Here is a 12,474-nt window from a genome sequence, read left to right as displayed (position 1 = left end):
AGAGAGAGAGAGAGAGAGAGAGAGAGAGGACTTAGGGCTTATGTTTTATGATCTCAGGTGTAGTTTAGCATCAATTACAATGGCAAGGATGAAGGCTACTACCAGGAAGATGGCACCCATAGCAAAATTGGCAACATCAAGAGGACGGGATTCACATCCAAGAAAAGGAAAGCCAATGCATCTTCTCAAACAAGCAAAAAAGAAAATATTTACAAAAAAGGTCAGTGTTCTAATGGAGCTAAGAAGGGCCCAAAAAGCCATGAGACTATGTATTCCCAAGGCTCCTTTTCAAAGGCTTATTAGGCAAGTTTGTGATGATATGAACTTTGTGGGCCTTGGATACCGGTGGCAAAGAATAGCTATTTGGGCATTGCAGGTGGCTACTAAGGACTTTCTCAATATAGAGTTTTTTCAGGATACATTTCTTCTTGCAGCCCACATCCATAGGGTGACAATCATGGCAAAAGATATCACCACTTTAAAGATGGTTAGATGGAGATCTCTTGAAGTCTACAGATATGATAGACATGAAGATGAGAGACATTTTGCTGATACCACCTGCTCGAACGCCAAAACAAGATGAGGTGACTGTAGAAGAAGGGACTCAATTGACTCATGGAATAAAAATAAGAGTGAAAATAGCCTTTGAGGAGGTGCAAAGGATAAAATATCAGGACACCAGGCATTTTCGTACGTCATTCACTAATCTAGATGGACCAAAGCTAGAGCTACATGTTCTCGAGCATCTAACTACAGTGGGACCTGCTGTAAGGATAGGTTTTGCAAATGCGGAGTCAATGAGAGAGTTTACCCTAACAGAAGATTGTCTCAAAGCAATCAAAGATAGAGCAAGACAAGTTACCGATAGAATTATCCTTGGAGGACTCAAGTAGGGTTTTCTTTTTATATATCAATTTAGACAACTAATTATTTTGAACACTATCATGAATTCCTCTGTTGATTTGCAGCTTACTCAAAAAGGTTACATGAGGAGATTCAAGGTATGGTACATGTCATGGACCCAGCTATCTCCTTCAAAATGAGGGATCCCAGGGAGCCAATGGACCAACTTGTGAAGTGGCTCATATATTGCAATTTCGAATTTGTGACCCTAATTGTCATCTCTTACCATTTAGAGGAATTGATTAGTAAGTACATTACATAAGGAGCTCGATTCAATCCACAAATTCTAATCTTTAATACATCATTTGTCAAATGAAGTCGACTTTGGAGTTTAGCGATGATACATCTGCCATCAAAAAGTATGCTTCTACTTCAATTCATTTACACATACTCATTGAGAGATTGATCTGTAAGTGAACTTGCAATGCATTAAATAAGTACTGCAATTTTCAAAATAACAAATTATTGATTTTGTAGAAAGTTGTTCACACTCACATATGCAACTTACACTGGTTTGAAAAGACTATCTTTTGCAATCGATTTTTGCAAAAAACATTCATCTAAGTTGGGTGCAACTGAACTGCACTTGGATGTAAGACATAAAATCCTTTTCCCTCTCAGTACTTTTTTAAAATTAATTAAAACAGTTACAAGTGACCAGATATGGTTCACAGACACCACAAAAATATGATGCCCACTCTTGTGGATGGAGGGTCCTTATAAACACCAAGTACATTTTGGAGGCTTATTTGTCAGAGGATACAACGGGTCCTGTAAGCACCATTATTGATGCATTTAAAATTTATACATAACATTAATCTTAACACAAAACTTGAAACTAAAGTTTTGTTTACATTTCTACAAATGATAAAAGAAAGCTATGATGATCAATTTGTGTTAAATTTCAAAGCTAGGATGATCGCAAATCTCCTTCAATATGCCTCCTCATTACCACAAGAGAAAAGCAGGGAGGAGGAAAGCTCTACGAAATTAGATCAGGGACAAAGATCAAAATTGATGGAGGACCTCACTTGAGAGCAGGATGAGGATCCTTTGATAGGACTAAAGGACCCTAAAGCCCAACCTTAGATGCCTCCAGCATCCACTGAACTTACTCCTCTAACTATTGAACTTGGACATGAGGAACCTCATCTAGCCCCTCAAACTACTGAGCCTAAAGGTGAGGATCATGAGCCCCTTCTCGATCCATCTACTGAGCTTGGACCTAAGAATCCTTTAACTACTTCAGAGCCTCCTATGTGAGTTGAGGAACATTGTACTCTTGGAAGTTTGTAATGCATAATGATATTTGATGAAATTTATCTATATATGAGACTCTGGTTTGTAATCCATACAGCAAGAGCAAGAGCGAGAGAGAGAAGGAGAGAGAGAGAAAGAGAGAGAGAGAGAGAGAGAGAGAGAGAGAGAGAGAGAGAGAGAGAGAGAGAGGGAGAGTTGACTCATGAATATAGATGTATCTATTACAAACTTTTAATGAAAAATTATTACAATACTAGAGAAAATGATTCTCGATTGTTGTTTGTAAATGATTAAAAGAAATTTTACAATGCTGATTATGGCTATAACTTTAGAGCCAAAACTATTGTAGACCTTCTTTGACTCCAACAATACAAGCCTAGAAAGGTCCAACTACTAGAGTGAAGGCTCGATAGATAGCTCTATGGAAACTTGTCATCGCTAGCTCATTATTTAGTGCCAGATGAGCATGGGCATCTTCTCTATCACTCTTCTTGCCAGCATACCACGATGTTGTCCTAAGACCTGGGACACCCACAACCTGTATCCTGAATACCTTTCCTTCTCCTCCCTTGCCCACCGGTTCGTGAAAGGCCAATGCTTGCAATCAAAAGTGTACTGTGTGGAAGCACATGTTGCCAAATGCAGTACATAGTTCTATATGTGCTCTCCCTTTAGCTTGGGCTGGATTGGCATTTTCTTGTAACCCACTAGAGCTTGTTGGTCATATGGACCACGGCACTAGCTATTGCTTCCAATAGACCCTTTCTTCTTTGCATTTTTTCTATAATCTGTGATGCCTTCCATTCATTCCTCTAGATTGCAAGCTTATTCTCTCCATTGACAGGAAAGGCTACATTTCTCACCTTTGCATATAATTCCCATTGTCCTACTAGATGTCCAAATACTCGAGGGATAAATTGATCAACTATCACTTTAACATCCGACCATGCATTCGACCATGACTGGGCAAGCTCATGTACATAATGTCAAATATTTGGGATATTAATTGATCCCGTAAAAATTTTGAGCTCACATGGGCACGAATTTCTTCATCACTCAATCCTATCAAGTATTTGATCATTTTCTTACAGAAAAGCATCATAATCTCAGTCTTCAACTGCTCTTGTGTTGCTATCAAGGACGGGCGTGTAGTGATCTAGTGCATCCAAAAATCGTTTTGTAAGTGCTCAAACTTCAAAATAAAGAATACCCGAAATACACATGCTAATTTTCAATGCTAGTGTAAACTTAACCGCTAAAAAACAACATGCAACATGCAACATCATTAACGTTTCTAAATAACTTTCACATGACTTTCGATCCTTAGAATAAACTACTAACTTTCCAAGGAAATGGTATGTTACATCAAGTAATTCGTAGCTCAAAAAATAATCCATTACTATAGCAATCACTACGTGATCTACTATTATAGAGCAAATTTCATAAAGTTACTATCAAGTGTCAATCTATCAGCTAGTGGAGGCAAGAACAAGAAACATATAACAGCATCACATAACCAAGATGATTTAGATTAGCTTTGGCAATCACACATCTAGTTGGGAAGAATTTTATCGGGATGAAGCAACCGACATCATCCCTACTGAAGAGGAGGGAGCTGACTGGCAGATGCGAGCCACCACGCAGCTTCAATCTTTTCTATTACAAAGATCAATCAAGGCGAGGCGAATCCTATCTGCTGAAGTGGATCATCTCCTAGCATCACTGATACATAAATAGGCATCCCTCCCTCTCTCTCTTTCCATATCTCTCTTTTACTCTCCCTCTCTCAATTTTCATCTCTCTCTTTTACTCTCTCTCCCTCTCTCTCTTTTACTCTCCCTCCCTCTCGTTTACTCTCCCTCCCTCTCTTTTCCTCTCTCTCCCTCCCCACATCTCTCTCTCTCTCTCTCTCTCTCTTTCCCTCCTCTCAAACAGCCTACTATTGACAGTCAACCAGGGCGAGGTGAATCTGACCAGGCAAGGCGGATCATTACCTGGCCCGACTGACCGACACCTGAAGCTATAGAAAAACTCACCCAAAGACTCTGGAGAAAGCTACAGGTATGCACAGGGCAGTAGTGGTGGGGACGGGATCTTTTTATAAGATTTTGCAGCTACAACGTATAGTACCTACCCTCACCATGCGGTGGTGTGTCAATAGTCACGATTCCATATCATTCTGAAATGGATGATCCATGATGACACACGTGCCGATATGACATAGACCACATGGTATTGGTGGGTTACCATGCGGTGTCTCTTGTAATCCTAAAAGAACCCACATGGTATTGATGCACGACCATGCAAGGTAGCTCATACCGCTTGGTATGGCTAGATACCACGTAGTGTTCTGAACCTTATATTGCATGATAACATTACAAACCGTGTGGTATGCTCCCGGTCGATAGCTGGTGTAAAGAACCACATTTTTAGCCGTTTAGGGCATTAGGCCGCATTTTTTAATCCAAAAGTACATATTTTTATTTTAAAAACGTACTTTCTAAATTGCTTGTTATCACGATCCGTCACAGGGTTGCACTCATATTATATATCATTTTATATAGACTTGATCCATCTCAAAATGTTACATAACTGAGTCTCATGACTATGAAATCATAAGAGCATATCTCTTATGCATCACTTTCAACAAAACATGTAGATTTACACCACCTCTATGTTGATAACAATGACTCTTAAATTATCGTATACAAACTATTTAATTTATGTGAAGAGAGTGGGAGAGAGGTAAGGAGTCTCACTTGCAGCTTTCTCACATACACAATGGGGGAATACACACAAAGGTGGAGGCTGAAAATAGTTTTCCTCTTCTTAGTTATGTAAGCCAAAAGAACTCTCTCTTAGTACAAAAGGAATAGATGAACCCTATATGTGGGTCTCAAACCAAACTCAGCTAACCTATGTGGCATACTAACTGAGCCACTAACTAGAGTACATAAAGATAGCTATCATCCAGCTATTATTCATGCACGGTTTACCAACCGCATCTGCAACTAACAAGTTAGTGACATAAATGCACAACGGTCACCTTGGCATATCACGAGTGGAGCTCAATATCTCAACAATTTATGTACTTCAAAATTCATAAATAATTAAGATGAATTAGTAACAATCATGAAGTTATTTAGTAAATAATCATAAAGATAGTATTTAGTAATAGAAATGATATAAGAACTATTTCAAAGATATTGTTAATTAGAAAATGGATTAATAATTAATCAAGAAATTAATATTTTTTAAGAAACTAATCATTTTATTTGTTAAATAGAAAATTTATGAACAATTCATTGAAAATTAATGAGAAGATGAAGTACAATAATAATTATTTTAGAAATTAACTAAAACTTTTATCATTGAGAAGATGATTTCTTATGTTTGTAGTCAAAATAATATGAAAGGGGAGAATGAGTTCTTTTTTTATGTCAAATGTGCATAATAGTGTATCAAAAATGAAATTTCCTTCCCCATAAATTGTCTTTCCCACCCAAAACTCTATTTTTATTTGTTGGCCATACTTGTGTGGAGGTGAATATATGCAATGCTCCAAAAGTAGCCATTCTTTAGAGTACTAGGTGAATATGATGTGGATGTGACCAGCTTGGGAAAAAAGTCCAAAATTCAAGAGAAAAAATCCATTTTTTAAATACAATATTTATGTACAAAATGTCGGCTAAATGTTGCAAGGTCTCTTGATTCTATGTACAAAATTGAATAACATCAACAAAGTTATATATTCAAGACAAGGCTCTGATCCCTAGGGCGCCAACTCAATATGTAATATGTTACTTCCCTCATCGAAAATGTAGGGTATGGGGGGACAAGGTCCATATATAATATGCATGGATTTCCTTTTAAAAAATTCAAATATGCAAGGGAAAAATATGAAACTTTCATGTCCCCCCTCCCACAAAATATAAGGTGTATACCTTGAAAAATATGCAAGATTTTAAGATTTGTACATATTTTTCATAATATATGAGTACCAAGGGGGGGGGATTTTTGGATGAGGGGGGGTAAAACAAAAAATACACAAAAATATGAAAACCCATCTCCTTTCAAATTAATGTAACTTTTTCCTGTGTTACCCAAATTTCAAGGTGTAAAGACATATTTGAAGCTCTTTTAGTGTAGAACACAACCATGTTAATTTGATTAATTTCTACTCATGTCATATTGTTAAATTCATCTCATACTCAAGATTTTGATAGGTTTTCTTACTAAAGGGAGTTGGCGCCCCATGACTCTGATACCAATCTAGAATTCTAGTACCCAATATCAGGCCAATTAGATCAAATAAATTGCTCACACCTATTAGATCCAATAATCATGAGTGCAACTGGGGAATTACAAATCAATCCCTCTTTCTCTCTCTCTCTCTCTCATTAAATAATTTTGAACAAAATTGAAAGGCAACACAAGAGATAATTAAGACAATTCACCAAATATCCATATATTAAAACCAAGATAGACTTTAGACAATCGACTAAAGACACATATATTAGCTTATGGGTATTTTTGCTAGGTATAAAAGACACAAGGACAAGACATGACTCTACTCAATTAAGGACCAAGAGAAGAGTGCTACAAGCTATCATCCAGGTGAGAAGACCTGGTAACAAGACCAAAAAAACCATGAATCTCCTCGAATCAACTGTCATGAGAAGTACTTCAACCGACCCTGCTTATGACCCACACAAACCTGAAAAGAGCTTTGTCCATAGCTTAGATTCCTAAAATGTTCAATACATTCCATCATCAATATTGGTAAATCTCGCGCATGCCACATTTGCATGCAAACTATTGCACAAAAGCACCAATTGCTAGCCAAGATTGTTTTAGTAATTTTGGGACACTTCCAAGTCCCATGTTATAGAAAATTCACTATTACTTTCATGTCATGCCCAAACTTGAGTTTGAGCATGGCCTATAATTTTCAAGTGTTTCATGCTCGCATTACCTAAGTTCGAGCACTAGCATATACTTTTCAATAAACATGATAAAGAGAGAGGGAGAAAGATGATCAAAGTCATCCCAAAATTATTGAAATAGTCTTAGCCTAGAAACTCATGCATCTTTCAACCTCTTTTAAACCAAAGCATCCACGACCTTAAGATTATTCCTAACATTCATGCTAGATCATAACTTCAAGGAGATATACTCCATGTTTCAATGGTGAGTTCCACATGCCATAGTTGTTATTATGTTCATAGATGTGACTATTGTATAAGCACTAATATTGCAAGTGAAATTTCGGGGAAATTTCACCTTGTTTTCAAAGATAGAGATTAGAGAAGTTGCATATGATAAGTTAAAGACATCATTTGTGAGAAAGCTATAGGATAGGTGTACTTGTGGCTGCATCTCACATGTGCAAAATATGTTCTTAAAGGACTCCATGCACCAAATAGGATATACAAGTTTTGGTGTCCATGATTGGACATGCAACTTTAGTTGCCCAACATGCAACACCCACAAGCATGCTATGCTTTTCTACAAACCTACAAAAGCATCACAACATTGCAAGAGTGCTTTCTATGCCATAGATCTATAGATAATGGATCTCAACACCTTAAATGCCTTCGAGTCGAATGGTATGACTCTTTCATGAATAGTCTTCCTACTTGCCCAAGGCAAATGTTTGCACTAAAAATTGTTAAAAGAAACTTTAGATGTTTGTAATGCATATTTTTTTGTACAAGTGTCAAGCTAGGCAATTTTGCACTGCATGCTTCATTTTCTAGAAGATGTGATTGGTGACAATTGTGGAATTTTCAAAGAACTACACTTTAGAGGAGAAGAATGAGATCCAATCCATGCATGCACACTCTAATTAGGTATGTCATCTATCCAAGGGAAATTTTAGAAAATAAATCAATTCTATATTATGGATAACATGACACTAGATTGAGCCTTGCCAAGGTCAACTACACTACCCTAAGGAATGCATTCCTTTTATGGCAAATTTTTCTTCTAGCGTTGCAAAATGGAGTCCATTTTAGCTATCAAATAAGGAGAAAAAGAAACCATGAGGATTATGTTGCACATATTAAAAATCTACAATCTAGATGTGACCCCTTTAAAAGATTGAGCAATGCTTAATTACTTCCAAATGCTAGACTACCCGCTTGAGAAAATCGACATCATCTGAACTATGGTTACTTTCCATCAATCTTCTAGTTAGGATCCATATGTAGCTATAGGTCGGACATTTATTTATTTCCCACCTTGTATGAGGCTTGGTCTATCTTGTAATGGGCCTATTATGTGCCCTATGATCCTATCTTGTAATGAGCCTTTATTCCACCTTTCCTACAAAAGAGTGGTGATGCTCTGAAAGGTCATAGTAATCAACATTACTTTTTCCTTTTTCTAAAGGATTAAAACCATAGTAATGTAGTGGAAACACTAATCTCTTGATACAAAATGGAAAACTAAAGATCCTTATAGTGTCCTAACTTCAATTTGAGTATGTAAATGCATCCAAAATGGGCTTATATACAAGAATCCATCGATAAACCTCAGTATGAAATAGATTGTTTACAATCTTTTATTGCATACAAAAAGAAAAATGATAGTAAAATACACTTCTTGGTAGGAATGCATTGCAATAGTAATTTTAAAGACACAAGAATTTATAAGATACATTGAGAAAATAAGAAAAGAGAATGTTGAGAAAGAATGCAGTTTGTTTTGGCTAGATGTTGGTAATGACTTGCATCCATGTTCGGACTCTGGAAATGAATTCAAACCACTACTTCCATATGGACCATCTAGACAAAAGAGAGAGTTCATGCTAGAAGTAGATATAGAATTCAATCGTTTCATTTCAGTTCGGCCATCATATGATGAATATGAGAATGTGAAGTTTTGGGTCGTAAAAGTAGTGGACGTGTAGAGGGATGATCATGGGAGAACTACAACATTTACAGTGGTATGGTATGAGCCCCCAAAGGCCACACAAAGAATATCTGTAATATATCACATTGTATACTAATTGTATAAAAAAAGAATGGATCCAAAACCATGAACCAAAGTTTCAAAGCAACCCACAAAAATAATCATAGTGGCTTGGAAACCAAAGGCAAGAAACCCAACAAACAAATCAAGCACTATTTGGTAAAAGGAAAAAAAGAATATTGGAATCAAGTATATAATATTTCTAAGGATGCTTGCAAAGGAGGATGTAAAAGGAGACATAATCGCCACGATAAGAGCTTCATATTAAAGTTGATTCTGTGGTATATGACAAAACAAGCAAGTGGTTGAAGAACTGAGTAAGCAATAAGCACAATGTAGCCATCATTTCATGTCGTATTCCAAAACCATTCATGCAACAATAAAGATTAGGGGCTAGTGTGGTTAGATGAGAGTTATTGTAGATGTCACCCAAGCATCGGGTGCTGAGATAATAGGTTGACGACCAAATTGGATCTTATTATAGGCAAGTGTCATGATCAGACATTTGTAAGTTCAATCATTGTAAAGGTGGATTTTTATCATTGTGTAGCCAATCGTCCTAGAGGGGGGTCACTAAGAAATATGTAAGATAGCACATGCGATCAACAGAAGGGGTTTAATATTTTTAAGGAGTTACATGAAATATACATACATAAGGGTTTTTTAAACTCAAAAGTGGATATTTTCATAAATAAGGGATTTTTTAATCATCTCAAAATTTATAAAAGGGATGTATATAGGTTATAAAATTTTCATACACATTGATCGCACGTGCTATATGTTGTTTTTAATAGTGGCCCCCTCGGGCCAATCATTATTACTCGTCTACTAGAGCGTCAGTCGAAATTCATGCAATTATTATTAAGTTAAAATTTAATAATTAGAAAGTTCATGGGTCGTACTTGTCACCTCAAGCATTAGACTCATTTGTATAATGACTCAATGAGTATAACATTTCTTATAAACATACGATAATGTGAAACTACAAGCATAGCTCTTCCTACATGAAAGAGTCTTCCATGTTTCTTCTCTATTCAAATGTTTAAAATTTTTACGTCTTGTCAATGCCATTGTTCTTTACATTGAACTTTCAAAGAGGCTCTCATCTATGGAGAAAAAAGGAAGGAGAAAAGAAAGGAAAAACAGAGAAAAAAATGGGAAAATTGGAGGAAAAAGAAAAAAAGTAGAAGAAACGTGGATTATGCATCCTATTGTTACTTGTTTGTTATTTTATTTTTATTGAAAGAATTTATATGAGAAAAAAAAAGGTTGGTTTTCCATGATTTTTGTTTATTTGAATTATGAATAAGTTAAGAAAAACATTAATTTTTAAAAGTTTAGACTAGGATTTTTTACATATCGAGTAAGGTATAAATTATGTTTCGTAGTTTTTCAATATTAGTGTAAAATGAAATCCTAAGTAAATAGATTTTTCATGTGGAAAGGATGGTGCCACAAGATAAACTTTTGGAGTGGGAAGGACATTTTCAAAAAGTAAACTTTTCACCTCGGAAGGATTTTTGAGCGAGGTCCAAAAATGAGAAACGAGTCCAAATTTAATGAAATGGGTGTTTTCTTGAATTTCATTAATGGGTTCACTTTGTTAGAGAGAATACTAAGATCTTTAATAAATTCTAAGAATCAAAGTCATGACTGAGTAAACGGGATAAGATAGGGTGATATACTTACAAATGCTAACATGGGCTACATACTCACCATATCTAATTACTATGGAACCAAATCCTCCCTAAAGAGATTTCGAACATAACCCACCATATAACACAAGATGTAAATAATCTCCCTCTCATAGTTGTGCAAACTGGTAATAATTTGACATTTGTTTGTGAGAATCTGATAGTAGGAAAACTCGCCATACAGAGTCGATTAGATGATTAATGTTTTCTCAATACTCTCGTAAGATGCATCTTCCTAGTCTCATGAGTGGAGGTTACTAGATGGATACATAGGTCAATTGAGTACAAAGGAGTAGTGATAAGATTGTGAAACTCACATAGGAAAAATCGATGGAATAGTATCATGTGAAAATATAATGTCTTTGTTGTTTGAAGCAAAGTGATTCTCTTTTGAAAAATTAAAAAGTCGATTACCCATGGGGTTGAATAAGATTATCCTATGCTAATGTAATGCTATATTAATGGAGTTATAGCCATCTTTTCCAAGAGAGATTCCTAGGTAAAATATTTATTTTCGTTCGTTTCCCATATCTAAGGACAAAGCATGTTGTTTTCCATATCGAAAGGAAGAGGAGAGAGCGTGAGAGGGAAAGAGAGAGTGAGAGAGAGAGAGAGAGAGAGAGAGAGAGAGAGAGAGAGAGAGAGAGAGAGGAGTTTTGGCTTGCCCATGTGGGCATGAGCACCATTCATTGACCGATAACATGCGCACTAGCTTGTTTAAACAAATGGGATAGATTAGACTAGATGGAATGACACCTTCTTACTGAGGATGCTACACGAGCAAGGTGACTCGGAGACAGTAGATTTATTAGAACGACAGTAGACTTATTTAGGAACTTCGATTACCCGGAGGGCAAAGTGAGTTTGTGGAAGGTGGAGATCCGGAGCATCAGACTTGAGGGCATTTTCGAAATCGGACTTCCAAAACTTGTCGTTGCCCCAGCACTTCAATGCTACCTTGTCTTTGGCCCCGGGGACTGTCACTTCCTCAAACATGCAATCCTTGTCCGTCCGATCCAGCTCGCTTGCAGACACACTCGCGTATACCTTCTCGTCGCTCGCGTTGCGCTTACAGTACTTCTGGTTTGCTGTATTCAAGAGCCACCACACAGTTTGCTCCACGTTGGGAACGCGCTCCGCGCTAAAGGTGGCAGCTGGCTGCCCTGGAATCTTTTCGCTAACCGAGAGAGGCTTGTCGCTCTCGCGCCATACAACAAACTCCTGTTTGTAGCCTCCGAACGACAGAAATTTCATGGCGGCCTGGCAAAATAAACCACATTCATACGTTACACAACGTGCGAGGCCACAATCTACCTATTTTACTACACATTGTGCTTGCAACCGACCATGGGAAACTGGCGCAATATCTCAGCAGTCGGTAGCTCACAGGCAGGCAGGCAGTTTGACGATATTTCAGAGGACAATAAGGTGAGGCAAGGCTTTTATAGTAGTTCCTGCCAACTGGTTCGTCTCTGAGCCACTTCAGGTCGTTCATACACACATTCAAGCTGCCATTGATCTTGTCAGTCCCTTTCCAGTGTGAACTGAGTGAAGATGAACACCATTGCTTTGACAGATATAAACGCTGGCCTCGACATCCTGGGACCTGGTGTGAACAGAGTGAAAATGGGCACATCTCGTC

The 12,474-nt window shown here is 37.1% G+C and overlaps 1 protein-coding gene across 1 annotated transcript; it reads right to left on the bottom strand.

The window, feature by feature from the left end:
* Positions 1-11,657: 11,657 nt before the first annotated feature.
* On the bottom strand, positions 11,658-12,226 carry LOC147887062 (uncharacterized). Its single transcript, XM_087394095.1, has 2 exons — positions 12,179-12,226; positions 11,658-12,092 (listed from the first exon to the last, which is right to left on the bottom strand). Exons 1-2 carry the CDS (start codon positions 12,179-12,181, stop codon positions 11,658-11,660), a joined length of 438 nt encoding a protein of 145 aa, XP_087250221.1. The 5' UTR covers positions 12,182-12,226.
* Between the last annotated feature and the right edge of the window lie 248 nt (positions 12,227-12,474).

This window comes from Dipteris shenzhenensis, chromosome 23 (genome assembly GCF_047967505.1).
Source record: "Dipteris shenzhenensis isolate YYH24624 ecotype China chromosome 23, Dip_SZ_1.0, whole genome shotgun sequence".
In the NCBI taxonomy this organism is placed as follows: domain Eukaryota; kingdom Viridiplantae; phylum Streptophyta; class Polypodiopsida; order Gleicheniales; family Dipteridaceae; genus Dipteris; species Dipteris shenzhenensis.
This window is presented reverse-complemented; position numbering and strand designations above follow the sequence as displayed.